The following is a 17,903-nucleotide window of genomic DNA, read 5'->3' as shown; positions in this document are numbered from 1 at the left end:
AGCATTGGAACAGGCTTCCCCTTGAAGTGGTGGAGTCGCCATGCCTGGAGGGATTTAAACGCTGGGCAGACATGGTGGTGAGGGACATGGGTTAGTGGTGGTTTTGGCAGTGTTGGGTTGATGGTTGGACTCGATGATCTTAAAGGTCCCTTTGAACCGGGACAGTGCTATGATTGTGGTTCAGCAAGGCAAGCGGAACGCAAGCTGTGACAGGATCTCTACTGCCCAGAGTGGGGGTGACAGGGACCGTGGTGTAGCAAGGGCGTTTTGCTGAGCAGCTGCAGAGGAAATCACAGAGGGGTTCCGGTGGGGAGGCACCTCTGGAGGCCACCTACTCCAGCAGACCATGTCCAGGTGGGCTCTGACTGTCTCCAAGGATGGAGACTCCACAGCCCATCTGGGCAACCTGTGCCAGGTTTTGACCCACCCTGGCAGTAAAAAAAAGAAAACCAACATGTTCCCTTGTGTTCCTAGTGAGATTTTGCGTGTTTTAATTCATGCCCGTTGCCTCTTGTGCTGTGAGTGGGCTCCCTCCGCTTCCTGCCATCCCCTCAGGTGTTGATGCGCATTGAGAGGATCCCCCCGAGCCTCCACGGGCTGAACCGTCCCAGATCTCAGCCTCGTGCTCCAGACCCTCCGCCGTCGCCACGGACTCTCTCCAGTACATCCAGGCCTTGGACACGGGGATCCCAGCACCGGACACGTCACTCACCAGAACCCAGCCATTTCCAGGAGGTCTGGGGAAGGTGCGTTCTGCCAGCGCTGAAAGAAGGACCATTCATGGTAAAAAATCTCGGAAGAATTCCTCCTTCCCAGCTGTTCTTGCTGCAGACGTCATTAAATACATTGTCCTGGTTGGAGGGACACAGGTCTAATTTCTCTTCTAACGCTTGGGAAATCTGCACTTTTACAAGACTCTAGTGTTTGAATTTTGAAAATATTTACTTTAGGGCCAGCTCTGGTGGGCAGGTTTCAAGGTCTCAGTGTTTTTGAGCTCGCTAGGTGCGGGGATGAGGAGGAGCGAGACCCGGGCACTTGACCCAAGCTGCCAACAGGGTTATTTCATGCCGTGAACGTCATGTTCAATAGAAATTAGGAAATTTACTGAGGAGTTCTCCTTTCCTTGATGGCTGCGATCCTGAGAACTCCTCGCCCTGGTGCCGGAGCCCTTCCCTTCCTCCCAAAGCCGCAGTGCTGGCAGTGTCCGACATTTGCTGTCCCCTGCGGGGAGTGCACGGCTTCCTGATGATGGAACAGGCTGGGTACAAACCTTGTGTGTTTTATATTGGTATCAGGATCAATACTGTTCTTTAGTGTCAGTTATCTAGTCTTAGCCTATTAAATCTGTTTATATTTCAACCCTCGGGTTTCCTTGTTTTTTCCCCAGTTCTTCCTGGGTGGGGAGGGGTCACCGTGTGACAGAATAATTGTCTAAATATATTGTCCAAATTGTGGGTTTCTCAAACCATAATATCCTGATGGAAAGAAATAATAGGTTTAAATATACCGGATTTGAAATGAACGCGATGCCTGAGGAAAAGCTACGCACTTCCACTTGCCTCACCCTGACGGAGCACTGCCTTGCTCAGGAAGCGAGGTGGTGAGAGGGGCCGCGCTCCGGGAAGCTGGTATTCTCTTACTGGGCAGCATCTAAATCCTTGAGGAGAGAGGGCGGCAGCGCAGGGCTCAGGGGCGCTGAGCTAGGAGGGCTGTGGCGGAAAGCAGCAGGGCCAGAACGCGCCTCGGACACCGCACAACTCGCCCGAAATATAATTTAAACGATGGGGCAAGCAAAGCGAATAAAAGCAACCGCACCTCTCTGCTTAAAAATTGTTTGTTTGGATTTTTTTTTTTATTAGAATGCAGCGACGTCTGTCGGAAACAACATTTTGATCATCTTAATTTTACAGTGGAAAAGCACTGCGTTGCGAGGTTCTCATTTCTTGCCGCTTATTGTATCTGGGGTAATACCCGAGCTTAGAACAGCGCCGTTATAACTGAACATAAGGCAGTTTCCTACAGGTTCTCCCACATGGGACCAGTTAAAATGAAAACACGCTTAAAACTGAATGATCATACTTCTTTTTTCCTATGGTGATAAAAACACGTACCTGAATTTCTCAAGAGCTGTCCTTAACGTTCATCCACAAAGAAGAAATCTTGCTTAAGGCACAAGCAAACAGATGTTTTCTTCATAAATGTTACAGCTTTCTCGGAGGCACAGAGATAAACGCGTTAAAGGACAATTTCTGCCTGCTGGACTCAGAGGACTGAGATGGCTGAGTCACAGAAAAGCAGCCCTATTATACTGTATGTTTTGAAAACAAAAACTAGTTTCTGGACGCAGGTAAAAATACAGATAATCTGCAAGTAGTCATAATGCCACTGTTTGAGAAAAATAACACCAATCTGTGTTGTAATTTATGAGACTGTACGTTTCTGAAAGGTCCATAAGTCAGTATATAGTCACTTCCAACTTTTTTAAAAGATGCAAGTTGCTAAAGGCCACAAACCCCCACTGTCAGCATATTTATTTTAGCAAGTGGTGACGTAGAGACCGCGTGCTGCAGGACGGCATTCCCGACGAAGCAGAACTGTTTTTTTAGATTTGCCTGAGATTTATTAATTTGAAATCCACCCAAACTCCAGTGCTAAAGGAGGGGGAGCAAAACTGTATCATTATAAACAATACAGAAACACCTAAAATCCAATTCCTTCACAGACCAAAAAAAGAGAGATTAAAAAAAATCTGACTTTTGTGCACTTTTTTGATCGTATAAATTTTCCAGGGGAGGTGTTTACCTCTTCTCCCACCAAAAGCCAAAGGTCTGAGTGAAAGAGAGTGAGTGGGGAAAGACGACCACCAATCACTTTGGAATTCAGAAATGTTTAGAAAACACCGAGTTTGCTGGTCAGGAGGCATGAAGTGAGGGAAGGGGCGGGGAGTACAGAAGTGGTGCTTAATTGTGTATGCAACAGAAGGATTTCAAAGGAAAAGGCATTTTTCCAGGCCTTTCTAATTGGACTGCACAAAAATCTTCTTCCATGAGAACACAGGACTACAGCGGCGCCAGCCGTGCTTGAAACACGTCTTTAAGCCTTGTATTTGCCAACGTGTTCACGAGCAATGATCATCCTTTGGATCTGAGCGGTTCCCTCATAAATCTGCAAAGTGGAATTAAAGTAATGTTAGCTGATCATTTTTTAAAAAAAATATTTTAACGGGTCTTCCTACGCTTGTAAACCTTCGTAGCACTAATCCAGGGTCGATCAGTGTGTGCAGAAAGACAGAGAAAACCAAAAAAAAAATCCAGCGTGACTTGAGTAACAACAGTGGGCTAATCCCAGAGGAGCCATGGACAGTCTTGCTCTCTCACACACTCCCATCAAAGCTCAGGAAGGCTCTCAGGAAATTAACGGACACAGTGGGTGAAGAAGAATGGGGAAAACGTCTTACCAGGGGAAGAAAATACCTAATTTAGGCTTTACAAAGGGTTTGGTTCGTAAGGCAATGGGAGTAGCTGCAAGAATCCCTGCCAATTAAAGATGGGAAGTTTTCTGAATTGGACAAGTTAAGTCACGAGGGCCTGTCCCAGCAGCCTGGATCTGTGGCCAGACAGACGCCCAGAGCACAGCCTGGACGTGTAAGAGTGTTACCAGTAAGCGCCGCAGCACAACTGTGTCACCCTGAGAAATACCAAATATACGGCAGAAAAGAACAGGTGGAAAACAAAGTTTCTTTACAGGAAACACATGGCCGAAAGCATTTACCGTCTGGAACTGGGCAGAAATATAGTGAAGCGCAATCAAGAGACACGGATGAAATAACTGTAAAGACAAAAGCCTTTCCTGTATTCTTTTGGGAATGAAGGGGAGCAGAAAAACACCAAAAAAAAAAGTAATACCAAATCTGATTAATTTGAACAAAAACACCAAAAAAAAAAAAGTAATACTAAATCTGATTAATTTGAACAATCAAAAAAAAAAAGTCTATCTAGCCAGGCATTCCTGACGGATCAGCATAATGGAAAATCTAAGTAACTGGGATCCTGTAAAATGAGTTTCAGCTTTCAAATAAAACTTCTAACCCTCCCACCCTCCTTCTCTAGAAACACATGGAACCCCCCAGGAAAAAAAGCCCGATCATAACAAAGTTCAGTTGCTCATTCATTTCCTCGCTTGCAGGAGCGCAATTAGGGCTAAGAACCTTTTGATTCCAAAACAGCAGTTTTCTATCCTAGACCAGAGAAAAATTCGTGGCCAGTGAGAATACTTTTCATTTTAAAGTCAGCTGTAAGAGAAACTTCAACCGCCCAGAATCTCACGGATGGCAGCGGTTACAACCAACATTACAGAGCACAGGCCACATGCATTTCTTGATATCATCTGTTTTTATATGTTTTATCCGGTCACTAGTAATGTCAGAAAGAGGTGAAAAGATACAAAATTACCGGGTTTCCTGAACATAATTAAACTGCATTTGCTGAATAAAGCACTGTAGTTTAGTATTTGCTAAGAGAAGAATTACAACGTGGAATAATTTCTTGGTAATAAAACTGCAGAAAAATATTTGGGGATTATGGGTGACTACAGGCTAAACATCAATAACTATGAGCAGATTTTGCTGTTGAGTTTTGTTCGTTTTTTTTTTAAAAAAAAAAAAAGGCGCAGCGCTCTGGGCTGTGCCACGCCTCTGGCTAATACGTGCAAGATAATTAATCCATGACACGCAGCGCTGGTGATATCTTCACTGAAGTAATCTGCCCGGCTTATGATACCGGAGTTTCAGACAGAAGGGTTAAAGCACAGCAAGAAGCGATGACGAGAACGTACATAAACCACCTGCACTTACAGAACCCCCCAGCACGCATTGCTGTTTTCATCAGTGTTCCCTGCACTGTTGTTTCCTAAGGGTCCAAAAGCTTCGGAATGAAGAGTCCAAGAATTTGAATCGAGTCCAAGAATTCTCGAGTCCGAGAATTTCCGAGAGTTACCACATCAGAAAAACAAACCCACACCACGAACTTTATTTATCTTGCGTGGGTCAAGTTACTGATCTAACGCAGAGTCTTGCATGAAAGAATTTGCCTGACTTGAACGCCCTTTCTTTAAATGGATTATTGCTCTCATCCATGAAACTTCTTTTATATACGTACATCATGATTGCAAGTAAGCAGCCATTAGTTTATTTTATATAACATGGATGCATTACTATAAAGATGACGTTCTCTTGTTTACTTACCTGGTAGATTTTAGCATCTCTCATTAGTTTTTCTACAGGATATTCGGTATTAAATCCATTCCCTCCGAAAATCTGCACTGCGTCTGTAGCCACTTGGTTGGCGACGTCGCCAGCGAAGGCCTTTGCAATGGAGGCGTAGTAGGTGTTCCTGCGACCAGCGTCCACCTCCCAGGCAGCTCGCTGGTAAGCCATGCGAGCCAGCTCCACCTTCATGGCCATTTCGGCAAGCATGAAAGACACCGCTTGGTGCTGCGGGTGACGGAATGCACTGGGTTAACACCGCCCACTGAAAATTCCACGGCATCCGAGAAGAATACAGTCTTCTCAATTTCTTAGTTTGCAAACTTAACACGCTGGGGAGATTTGACTTGAGGAGTCGTACCAAATTTGGATCAGGCTCTCATAACTGTATGTTGAACCAGACTTTTAAGTTTTTAATTCTAAAATTCACGTAGTCACAGGGATCAAGTACTGAATTATGAAGTTGTGCTTTACTTTTTATGAGATCTGTATTTAGTTTGATGTTTATTGGTATTTCTTTCCGCCTGGTAAGCAGTGTGACCGGCAATGTATTCTATTAGTGTTAATACCGTTGAGTCTTGTTTCACGTACCTCAAGGAGGTTTTTTCCTCCCCTGAACTTCCCTGTACATTAGCGTTGAAGAACATAAGTATGGCCTGACAGTCCACGAGTTTCAGGGTTTGGGGAAGAGTTTGCTTTGTGATTTTACATTTTTATCATTATCATTACAATTATCATTAATAAGTTATTGAAGAATCCCAGGAGTTACTGCAAAGCTACATTTACTTAGATAGCACTGACCTATGCACTTGAAAACAAGCAATGGCAGAGATAATAAATCACACATACTAAATATCAAGGAACGACCTTGAAAATTCACTAGTAGTGCATCTGGTATGAAAACAGAGCTTTTTGATATATTCATTTCCACATATTTAACTTACTTCAACAATTGGTTTCCCAAAGGTTTTTCTCTCCAAAGCATATTTAGTAGCTTCATCGAGCGCTCTTTTTGCCAACCCAACAGCACCAGCTGCTACCTGAATTAAACACAGTACAGAGTGAAAATCAGAAATTCCTACCATATTTATGAAGTAACTTATTTCTGGTACTTACGGGTGGTCTGGTCTTATCAAAAGCTCCCATTGCGATCTTGAAGCCAGCTCCTTCAGCTATTAACACGTTTTCTTTTGGCACTCTTACGTCTTCAAAGACAATACCCCTTGTATCAGAGCAGCGCTGACCCATGTTCATTTCCTGAAAAGGGAAGTTTACAGACGGGCAACTAAATTACATTCTTCCAAGGTACAACACGTTTTCATCCCTTAGTTTACTCAAAGCATAAAGAAAGCTCCCCTCTCCCCCCCACTGCCAAACACTAAATTTTTATCTAAAAATCACCATATACACACCAAATACTCGTTCTGCATTTACTGATCTGCGTGCCCTTGATTTCTCAAAGCCGGGCAGTTTACTTTCTTCGTTTGTGAAATTAATTCTGTAGCTGTAATCACTTGTTTGTCTTTTTCTAGTTCAATTATATCCTTTTGAGATGAGAGAGGAAAAAGTAAAGAACCTAAAACGCGCGCAGTAGTAAAATGCAGCTGTACTACAAACACACAAATAAATAAATGAGATGTTCAAGGTTTCTGACTCCCTTCCTAATGTTCAATGTCCAATTTTCCCTGCTACCAAAAATAGTACTTTCTTTTCTTCCTTCCTTCCTTCCTTTTCTTTCTTTCTTTCTTTCTCTCTCTCTTTTTCTTTCTTTCTCTTTCTTTCTTTCTTTCTTTCTTTCTTTCTTTCTTTCTTTCTTTCTTTCTTTCTTTCTTTCTTTCTTTCTTTCTTTCTTTCTTCCTTTCTTCCTTCCTTTCTTCCTTTCTTCCTTTCTTTCCTTTCTTTTCTCTTTCTTTCTTTCTTTCTTTTCTTTCTTTTCTTTCTTTTCTTTTTCTTTCTTTTCTTTTCTTTCTTTCTTTCCCCCCTCAAATAAGAACTCGCCCAGCGTCTCTGAGGCCCGTTCCCTGAGCAGGAGATGCTAACATTAAAGCACGCCATGTTTACGGTCAGTTGTCCACCTTGCTGCTTACGCTTTCAAGGCTTGCTACTTTACTTTAATTGGCACTTGTCAATTAAGTGGGTGGCAAAGATTCTTTTGCAGCTCTGCAAAGTCATCTTACTTTAGACCATCCTGAGTAATTCCTTATCTGAATTAATGTAATTACTAAGTACATCCGTCTCGTGAATAGTTTCTGTGTGCTGTGGAAATGGAGAGATCATTGAGCACATGAAAACGTTTGGTGGCTTAACAGGCTTTTTTCTTTGACGGCAATTTGTTGCATTACGGATTTGGAAGCGAATAGTAATTCCTGGCTTGTCAAATCAGAGATCGCTGTTCACCTTTCTTCCAATTTGGATTCCAGGGGTATTTGCTTCCACAATGAATCCAGTAAAGGCTTTGCTTGCAGGAGCTTTTGGGTCTGGATCGGTACGAGCTAGCAAAAAATACCTAGTGGAAAACAAAGAAGAGGGGAGTCAGTTTATCCTCACAATTAACAAGCAGATACTTTTTTAGCTCGTATGTTAAATATTGTTATGTGTGTTTGTGCCATATAATACATCTATCACTAAGTTAACAACCTTTCTTTCTTGGACCTTCCAAAAATAAAGTGAGAGGGAGTGAGGGAGAGGAAGTGGCAGTGCACCTCTTACCACAAAAGTCAAGATTTAATAAAATTACTTCAGATCAACGTGCAAAGGTTCTGCACCTTTTCCATGTAACCCAAGTCTTAATAATACGATCAGCTTCACAAATAGTACAAAAGAAACCCATTCACAGCACAGACGTGAAAATTGTTATTTAGGAAATACAGTATTGCATACAGAATGTTATGTTATCCTCTTGATTTCAAACATCGTAATTTTATTCTTCTCAGTATAAGCTTTAAGTAAGTCTTTTTCTGTTAGAAGTTAAACAGTTGTAAATCACATTTATGGTGTTCAGCAAGATGAAAAGATAGCTGGTAGATTCTCTTTGATGGTTCTGCCTTGAACCACGAAATAAATAATGAGAAAATTCAGCTTTATTCATAAATGTATAAAGCTTTTCCTCTTGAATTCAAAAGAATTTATGTGTTGGGGATTAGCACGATCTTACGTGAGACATGATGACAGAGGTCGATATTGTAAAGCACGATCCATAGGCACCACAGCAAAATCTGGATTCTTTGACACTTGGAAAATATCTTTCCTTAAGAAAATGAAAGACAAACTCCTGGACTGTGGTGTTGCCTATCTTCACTAAAAGTGAGAGGTGTTTCCAGTAGAATCAGAAGCAACTGGTCCGGGTCAGCACACCCACAAAGCAAGGTCGCTGGTAACATGAGCCTCTCGAGCAGTTAACTTTGCGAGTTAACTCTTACTGCTGCTGCCCTTTCCTGAAGAGAAAGCGGAATTGATTTTGTTTGATAGCAGCAAAATTTGAGAGGCATTTTTGAAGGGAGTCTTGTCATCGCTCAGTTTCCTTTTTAGTACTGCACAGCACTTGGGACTGCTTTCTCATACCTTGTCCTGACAAAGTGGTCACTGATTAAAGCGCAGTGCGATGAAACATGACGAACGTTCGGATTTACAGCAGATCTTTAAAGAAACACCAGCATCTACCTTGGGTGGTGGGGGGGAACGACACACGTCAGTATAGAACAGAATAACAGAAAGTGGAAGGTGAGTCAAAAGTCAACACACCAGTTTGCTTTCCCACCATTTGTGATCCACATCTTCTGGCCATTAATAACATATTCATCTCCTTTCTTCTCAGCCTTTGTTTTTATCCCAGCCACGTCAGAGCCTGCTCCGGGCTCTGTTACACAGTAAGCCTAAAAGAAAACGAATGCAAAATCTGGAAGAATAAAAATTCTCATTTTAAGAAACCACAAATTATTGCAGAATTACGTGCACCAAACTGACCTGCAAAGGTTTTAAATGAACTGCATGGAGAACACAAAAATATGACAGCAAACAACCCCAACAATTGTCTGAGCAAGAATCCAAACACATTAAGGTTAATTTTCCTCATAAATCCATAATAATACTTAAAATTGTCTTTTACTTTAATGATAAACAGGACTGTTCTGTACTTTTCAACAAGTCATCACTTCCTCACGCTTCGCAAACTCTGATAGAAAAGCTAAGGATCTCTAAAATCTGAAAATAAGAGCACAGGGTAACATTCTATGCTTACTGTGCGCTCCATTTTATGAGGCTTAGTTGTTCAGATTTTAACCCATTGCACGTGAATCTTTACTCCTTCCCGTGTAACAAGTACTGCTTAGGTAATATTTAAGGTTCGTGACTGCAGTGTAACGCCCATCTGAGTCGAGTGTGTGCTCATATAAGCCTTGCGTTTTTCTTAAACTCCTACACCTTCTCTTGAAAGGGAAATAAAAGGTATTAATTTTCAGTAAGTGACTTAGGATGGTTTTCCAGGTAACATCTTCCATTTGCGTATTGAATATATCTAGTTCAACATTCCTTGTCTTTCAGCAAATACCACTGTTAATTTACAAAATAAACAGGCTAAGTTGTGAGTAGGTATCAGTGTTTTAAACAAACCAACCAACCAACCTGATTAATACGATTTAAGAACATTCCACAGTGTTCCTAAGCTATACTTACACACATCATTGGTTCCTCTGTCATTCTTCCTAAGTATTTCTTCTGCTGCTGCTCATTTCCCGCGATGATTACTGGCATTTGCTGAAAGAAAACGGACCGTTAATCCACCTTTTCAAAGGGCACTGGTTCTAGTTTAGAGGAGGTAAGAAAAGACAGAACTCACCCCGAGGGAGTTCGCCTCGATGGCCGTTTGGACGCCCGTACATCCATAGGCTAACTCTTCTGTAATAAGGCAGGCTTCAAAACTGCCGAGGCCAAGGCCACCTACAGTTGAAATATTTGACTAAATTAGTTAAAAGTGGAACTTGGGCCCCTGGCCCAGGTTGCCCAGAGAAGCTGTGGCTGCCCCATCTCTGGAGGGGTTCAAGGCCAGGTTGGACGGGGCTTGGAGCAACCTGGGCTGGTGGGAGGTGTCCCTGCCCAGGGCAGGGGGTGGCACTGGGTGGTGTTTAAGGTCCCTTCCGATGCAAACCATTCCCAACCCAACCCAACATACAAAATTTATGATTATTTATGATACCATTATGGTATCAGTGATTTACAAAATTTACTTATTAAAAACACATTCCCCCATGTCCATTTGATTGAGCACGGTGTTCGCTTAGGCCTTCCCATCCAAGCTTTCTAAATGAAGGTTCGTCAGATTAGTAACAGGTGACTTCGGAAGGACAGCTCGCTGCGCCAGGCTGCTTGCCTGTTTGCTGTGGGCCACGTTGCACTGAACAGCAAGAATGTACCACTGGAATCTTTCAACTACTTTACATCTGAGAATTTTTTTAAGAGTTCTTAAGAAGCAGAGAAAGGGCCACAGGGGCTCCTGAGCTACCACAGCGCTTAGAAATAAAAACCCAAAGCGTCTGTATCGGTCAGAAAACCAACCCAGTGGTCTGTTTCTGACACAAGCCAACACTTTGGGAAGTGCATAAAAATACAGTAACACTACAGCAATACTCCCTCAAAATATTTTCCCCAGCCTTCAGGTGACTTCCTCAGCCAAAAGGATCCTTGGTGTCTTTGTCAGCTAACCCCTGATAGACACTTCTTCTGTGAATTTGCCTGGTCTCTTTTTGAACCTGTGTACAATTTTAGCATCGGTATCATCCAGGGGTAATGAGTTTCCCAAATTAACCTTGCACTGAGCGTAGAACCATCTCCTTTCGTTTATCCTGAGCCTGCTGCCCTTGTTTGCTGCCTTCTGGTTGTGCGAAGGGGACAACGAGCCATGGATCCCTCTTCACGCGCTCCATGACACTGGCGTTTCAGGTGTTTCTCACACAGAAGCTGTTCTTTGTCTTTTATCATCTTTGTCATCCGTTTAGGAACCTTCTCCACTCCCACAACACCCTTTTGGGGTGGAAGGATCAACGCATTAAAGAGGCAAGCGCAGTCTGGATTCAAGCAGCAGCAGAATTATGGCTTCTGCTTTTTTTTTTGTCATTCACTCCTTAATTTCTGACCTTACAGTTACGCTTTTGACCACTTCTGGGCATCATGCTGACATCTTCAACAAACTATATATTATAATCCCCAAAATATTTTTATTTTTTTTTTAGAGGTAGTAACTTGTTCAGAAGACACTGTTTTATTTAGGAAGTTTGGATTGCCTCTTTCCTTTCTTGTGTGCATCATTTTTCCTATTTTGAATTTCCATCTGCCGTTTTAACAGTCACCCCGTTTCACGACCTTCTCCTACAGCTCTTTGCACCAGCCTCACCTTTCCTATACCGAATAATTTAGGATCATCAGTAAACTCTGTGGCCTCACTATTGACGTCCTTTTCCAGATTATTTCTAGATATTCCAAATAGCACAAGCGCCAACAAGACCGTGCCGCTGATTTTTCCGCTGTGAAACCTGATAATTTTTCAAATTCACTTTGGAAGTTCCAGCATTTTTATACCAAGCAGGCAGCTCTTGTTCACACACTTATTAGCTACTTCAGAGAACCCCAGCTATTTTTTGTGCCATGACTTCCTTTTACGACAACCCTTTGTTTGTGTGTGCCCACTCTAGCTGTACTTTACCTTACGTGTTCGTTATTTACACCATGTATCAGGCTCATTGGTATTTTCCCAGCTCTCCCTCAGGAGAGCCTGTAAATGGTGTCCAATTTGTCACTTGTAAGTTTTAATTTAATAACGGAGCGATTACACATTGCAATAATCCAGCTATTTCAGCCGTGAGTTTCCCTAGAATTTGTGTTGGGAGTAAATGTGATCATCACAATTGCTCCTTTCGTCTCTTTGTGCCTTACCCTCGTTAATTAAATTTTTTGATACAGTTATACACTCTGATGAGTCTTAAAAAAAAAAAATAGGGTCTGCTATGGACATTTCCACAAATTATTTTTCACGCAATACAGATGCAATAAGAAAATGTAAAAACTTTTAGCATATTTTCCCCTGGTCAGTCACATACCCAAGCACTGCCAAAGCACAGCTGTACCTCACGTCACCGAAACTGGAAAACTGCTGCTGCCTGCGTCAGAGACTAGATCAAAATACGACCTTCCAATTTCTTTGCCTCCGCAGCTGAGGCAGTGCACCAGGGGAACATCAGTCAGTTGTAATCGTGGTAGAAAAACTGGTTGTAAGTTACTAAATCGTGATCTGTCTAATTTGTTGCCGGATTACATCCACCCCTAATAACACTTGTATGTGTCAACCCGCCTACTGATTAAATTTACGGTGCTCAAGCATGCAACTCTTCCTTTTATACAGAACGCATAATTACACATATAAAAATCCCCCAAGGACTTTTCTTTGTTTCATTTTACAGATTAAAAAGAATGTTTACTTACCACAGCTTTCTGGTATGTGTGAATTTATAAGACCGAGTTCCCAGGCCCGTTTTATGAGCGGAAGAGGATACTGAAATAGAGAGGGAACGTCACTGCCTGATTCATCGCAGTTGATGTTTTAAATTTTACACAGGTTAAGATAAAAATCTATTTTTCCTCTACTCTATGGTAAATTTACCTCTCCAGTTTTGTCATATTGTGCAGCAACAGGAATAATTTCTTCCAAAGCAAATTTACGAGCAGTAGCTTGGAACTCTTTCTGTTCCTCAGTAAGTTCTATTAAAAAAAGAAAAGTAAAAAATAAAGTCACAAATTCTGTACTCTCTGCCAGTTGTCAGACTGTGAGAAAAGAAAAAAAACCACAACAAGTCTCAGGTCCTTCCAGGACAATCCAAACCGTCAGGACCCACCGTCCTGGGCCTCTCCAGAAACCAGAGAAGCTCAGCTTCCTCCTTCGTCTGGAGAAAACCTCCACTCATCTCTAACGAACATGTACAGTGCACTTAATTACTTCTGACGCAATTATCCACAAAATACTGAAAATGCAGAAGGAAGTACCATGTACCATAAAATGCAGTACCAACAGAAATGAGAAGGTGGCTGTGCTAATTAAATGAAGGAGACGGAGGCAGATAAATGTTCCTTATTTGACAATTCTGGCTACCCAGTTCCAAACATCTAGCTGCTGACCCACTAAATTCACTTTTACATACATAATACGCCAAGATGAGGATGAATTCTTTACAGTCAAGTTCAACTAAGGCTACATACAGTTATTTTAACATTTTAAAAGCCAGCATGAGATAATTATGCAAAGCTAAGGCAACTTTGGCAATGAAAAAAGCTCAAGACAGATGTTAGTTTAAAAAGGAAGAAAATCTCATAAATATCACATGCATACCTGGAGAAAAACGTAATTTTGGTTTGCGAACACTTTTAAAAAAAAGAATAGAAATCTATTCAGAATAAACACCTTCATTGTAAATTCATACCAAATGGCAATACAGTTGTTTTGTTTTTTTCCTAACACTGCAATTTGTCCTTAAGCGTTGTATTTCTTGTAAAAACTGCAGTACATACCAAAGCTAAAGCCAGCTCCAGGTTTGCTTATGTGTATGTTTTGAGCAGGTTTACTAGAACGTGCTCTCCATCCGTGGCCTGCAATGGTTCGGAGCATCTGCTAAAGGGAAAGAGAAGATGAGATGTAAGATCTTTGCCGCTCAAGTCTCCTAAAGCCGCTAGCCCGGCTGCAGCACCACTGCAGAATGAAGCATGAAGAACACGGGCAATGACAGGTATCAACACAGCGAAAAAGAAGTATTTTCAGAGAATACCGAAAACATCTATAAAGCTAAAAGGTGAAGAAATGCAGGAAGACCACTGCTAGGCGTAGAAGCTCTGAATACTGAAGAGGTAAGTGAGTGTATTAATGGCTCAGGATTGTATTTTCCAGTAGGCAATGTATTACTCATCTGGAGTTTTCCCAAGCCACAGCCTTTACGAAGCGGTACGTTGCTTTCTCACCTAAGTTTTACCTTCTTGCCTCAGCTTTCTTACCTAACTGCTACCACCACTACACAGAAAAAACAAAGCAATCAAACAATACCCACAAACATCTGGAGAGACCTCAGTCCTCCCAACTTTTCATACCTTATTTTATCTGGAAACAGACAAGAAGATAAGGTTGAGGAAAAGCCAGGTAATTGTAATCGCTTATTTTTTTTTTTTATTAAGGATGACCCAGTCCCATATAACTTTGTCACCAAAAAGTGTTGTCTAAACTAGAAAAAGTCCTGAATTCAATATAATGCTAAAGGTGACACCCTACAAGAAAGAAGCTGCCAAATTCACGCTAGAAAACCCAAGTCGATCATGATTTTCTTACCTGAGTGGTGCACAACACTGACGGTTACTCTGAAAACACCCGACACTGCCCCCAACAAATGGAAATACGGATTGGAGAGGGGGGTTCATACCTGGAGGTGGCACAAAAGGGTGACAAAGGACTGCAGTTCACAACATGTAGGGATCTGGGCAACGACCTGCCCGCTCCGCCAACCTCCCTGTCGTTGGGTGGATTCAGCGACAAGTCCCCAGTGGCCAATGTCGCCGGTGGCCACGCTCAAAGCCAACTCCTCGCGCGTTACACCAGCTCTGCCACCCTTGGAAATGCGGCCGCGGCGCGATGGTTGGTGGGGGCTGAACTCCAACCACTGATGCCCAAAGCATCACCCTTGGTCTGTGAGGGACCGGCTGCCGTCAGGTGGAGCTGCCTTTTCTGACCTCCAGCATCACTGTGACGCTTTGGGAAGTGGCTGCGTCCCACCGGGGGACATGGCAAGGCTGCCCGAGGGAAGGAATCTTAGAATCATGGCATTGTCTAGGTTGGAAGGGTCCTTTAAGATCATCGAGTCCAACCATCAACCCAACACTGCCAAAACCACCACTAACCCATGTCCCTCACCACCATGTCTGCCCGGGTTTAAATCCCTCCAGGCATGGCGACTCCACCACGTCCCTGGGCAGTCTCTTCCAATGCTTGATAACCCTTACGGTGGAGAAATTTTCCCCATTATCCAGCCTAAACCTCCCCTGGCGCAACTTGAGGCCGTTTCCTCTTGTCCCATCGCCTGTTCCTTGGGAGAAGAGACCGACCCCCCCTGGCTACCCCCTCCTTTCAGGGAGTTGTAGAGAGTGAGAAGGTCACCCCTCAGCCTCCTTGTCTCCAGGCTGAACACCCCCAGCTCCCTCAGATGCTCCTCACCAGACTTGTGCTCCAGACCCCTCACCAGCTCTGTCACCCTTCTCTGGACACGCTCCAGCACCTCAATGTCTCTCTAGTTGTGAGGGGCCAAAACTGGACACAGCCCTCGAGGTGGGGCCTCACCAGTGCCCAGTACAAGGGGACCATCACTGCCCCAGTCCTGCTGGCAACACTATCACTGACACAGGCCAGGATGCTGCTGGCCTTCTTGGCCACCTGGGCACGCTGCTGGCTCATACTCAGCCGGCTGTTGACCAACACCCCCAGGTCCTTTTCCACCGGGCAGCTCTCCAGCCACTCTGCCCCCGGCCTGAGGTGTTCATGGGGTCGGTGTGACCCAAGTGCAGGACCCGGCGCTTGGCCGCGTTGAAGGACACAGCTGCTGCCCAAGGGAAGGACATGGCTGCCTGAGGGAAGGATGGACACGGCTGCCCAAGGGAAGGATGGACATGGTTGCCCGGGGCAAGGATGGACACAGTTGCCCAAGGGAAGGACACAGCTGCGTGAGGGAAGGAGGGACACAGCTGTCTGAGGGAATCGCAGAATCACAGAATTGTAGGGGCTGGAAGGGACCTCTGGAGATCATCTAGTCCAACCCCCCTGCTAGAGTAGGGTCACCTAGAGCAGGCTGCACAGGAACGCATCCAGGCGGGTTTCGAATGTCTCCAGAGATGGAGACTCCACCACTTCTCTGGGCAGCCTGTGCGAGGGCTCTGCCACCCTCAAAGGAAAGAAGTTCCTCCTCACGTTTAGGTGGAACTTCCTATGCTCAAGTTTGTGCCCATTACCTCTTGTCCTGTCCCTGGGCACCACTGAAAAGAGCCTGGCCCCATTCTCCTGACACCCATCCTTTAAGTATTTATAAGTGTTGATAAGATCCCCCCTCAGCCATATTTTTTCCAGACTGAAGACACCCAAATCCTTCAGCCTTTCTTCATAAGAGAGATGTTCCAGTCCCCTCAGCATCTTGGTAGCCCTTTGCTGTCCCCTCTCCAGCAGTTCCCTGTCCTCCTTGAACCGGGGAGCCCAGAACTGGACACAGTGCTCCAGATGCGGCCTCAGCAGGGCAGAGCAGAGGGGGAGGATGACCTCCCTCCACCTGCTGGCCACACTCTTCTTGATGCACCCCAGGATGCCATTGGCCTTCTTGGCCACAAGGGCACATTGCTGGCTCATTGTCATCCTGTTGTCCACCAGGACTCCCAGGTCTCTTTCCACAGAGCTGCTCTCCAGAAGGTCACCCCCAACCTGTACTGCTGCATGGGGTTGTTCCTCCCCAGGTGCAGCACCCGACACTTGCCCTTGTTGAATTTCATAAGGTTTCTCTCCGCCCAACTCTCCAGCCTGTCGAGGTCTCTCTGGATGGCGGCACAGCCTTCTGGTGTGTCAGCCACCCCCCCCCAGCTTTGTGTCATCGGCAAACTTGCTGAGGGTACCCTCTGTCCCTTCATCCAGGTCATTGATGAATATATTGAACTGACCCCTGGGGAACACCATTCGCCACTGACCTCCAACTGGACTTTGCGCCCTAATCACGACCCTCTGAGCTCTGTCTTTCAACCAGTTTTCAATCCACCCCACTGTCCAGTCACCTAACCCACGCTTCCTAAGCTTCCCTGTGAGGATGCTGTGGGAGACCGTGTCGAAAGAGGGAAGGAGGGACATGGCTGTCTGAGGGAAGGATGGACACGGTTGCCCAAGGGAAGGACACGGCTGTCTGAGGGAAGGATGGACACGGCTGCCTGAGGGTACGGAGGGACAGACACGGCTGTCTGAGGGAAGCAAACGGCTGCCCGGGGGAAGGAGAGACGGACGCGGCTGTCTGAGGGAAGGAGGGACGGACACGGCTGCCCGGGGGAAGGAGAGACGGCTGCCCAGCCGCCCCGTCCCAGCGCCCTTCACCCTTCCCCCAGTTCAGGAGCCGGGCGGGGAGCGCGGGGCGGGCGGGCGCGCAGCGGGGCCTGCCCGAGCCGTGAGCCGCCCCGCTGCCCGGGGCGGGTAGGTCACCCACAACTTCGTACGGCAGGAACGCTCTTAATTCCTAGGGGGAGGGTTAGTACTTCAGCAAACAGCTTTCACGGACGGCGTATCAAAACACGCCACCGGCGGCGCAGCCGGGTACGCCTCGGAGGCCGTGAGGGGAGGCAGGGTGCCCGCGGGGCCGGTGGCGGGCCGGGAGCCCACGGGGCCGATGGGGGCTGGCAGCGCCCGCCCGGCTCCCCCCCCGGCTGTTCACCCTCCAGCGTTCCCCGTTCCCCCCTCCCTCGGGCCGCTCACCCGGCTGGCTGCGAACGCCGACATCTTGGAGAAGGCTCGCGGCAGTGCCGGGCCCCGGGGGCGGGGGCGGGGCCGGGGGGGGGCGGGGGGGGGGGCCGGGCCTGCCCGGCCGGGTCCGGCCCCCCGCGG

At 45.4% G+C, this 17,903-nt stretch overlaps 1 protein-coding gene across 3 annotated transcripts; it reads right to left on the bottom strand.

The window, feature by feature from the left end:
* Positions 1 to 1,818: 1,818 nt before the first annotated feature.
* On the bottom strand, positions 1,819 to 17,839 carry LOC134525005 (medium-chain specific acyl-CoA dehydrogenase, mitochondrial). Of its 3 annotated transcripts, XM_063355407.1 has the most exons (13): positions 17,775 to 17,804; positions 14,619 to 14,709; positions 13,814 to 13,913; positions 12,912 to 13,009; positions 12,734 to 12,803; positions 10,098 to 10,198; positions 9,935 to 10,015; positions 9,005 to 9,135; positions 7,661 to 7,769; positions 6,380 to 6,520; positions 6,208 to 6,303; positions 5,243 to 5,491; positions 1,819 to 3,165 (listed from the first exon to the last, which is right to left on the bottom strand). In XM_063355407.1, exons 3-13 carry the CDS (start codon positions 13,908 to 13,910, stop codon positions 3,094 to 3,096), a joined length of 1,245 nt encoding a protein of 414 aa, XP_063211477.1. In that variant the 5' UTR covers positions 13,911 to 13,913; positions 14,619 to 14,709; positions 17,775 to 17,804; the 3' UTR covers positions 1,819 to 3,093. The 3 variants fall into 3 exon arrangements, with proteins under 3 accessions (XP_063211477.1, XP_063211474.1, XP_063211475.1); XM_063355404.1 differs by lacking the exon at positions 14,619 to 14,709 and having other exon boundaries at positions 17,775 to 17,839; XM_063355405.1 differs by lacking the exon at positions 14,619 to 14,709 and having other exon boundaries at positions 13,814 to 13,910; positions 17,775 to 17,833.
* Positions 17,840 to 17,903: the final 64 nt, after the last annotated feature.

The sequence above is a fragment of the Chroicocephalus ridibundus genome, chromosome 18 (assembly GCF_963924245.1).
Source record: "Chroicocephalus ridibundus chromosome 18, bChrRid1.1, whole genome shotgun sequence".
Lineage (NCBI taxonomy): Eukaryota > Metazoa > Chordata > Aves > Charadriiformes > Laridae > Chroicocephalus > Chroicocephalus ridibundus.
Note: the sequence above shows the minus strand (reverse complement) of the source record. Positions and strands in the feature narration are given on the sequence as shown.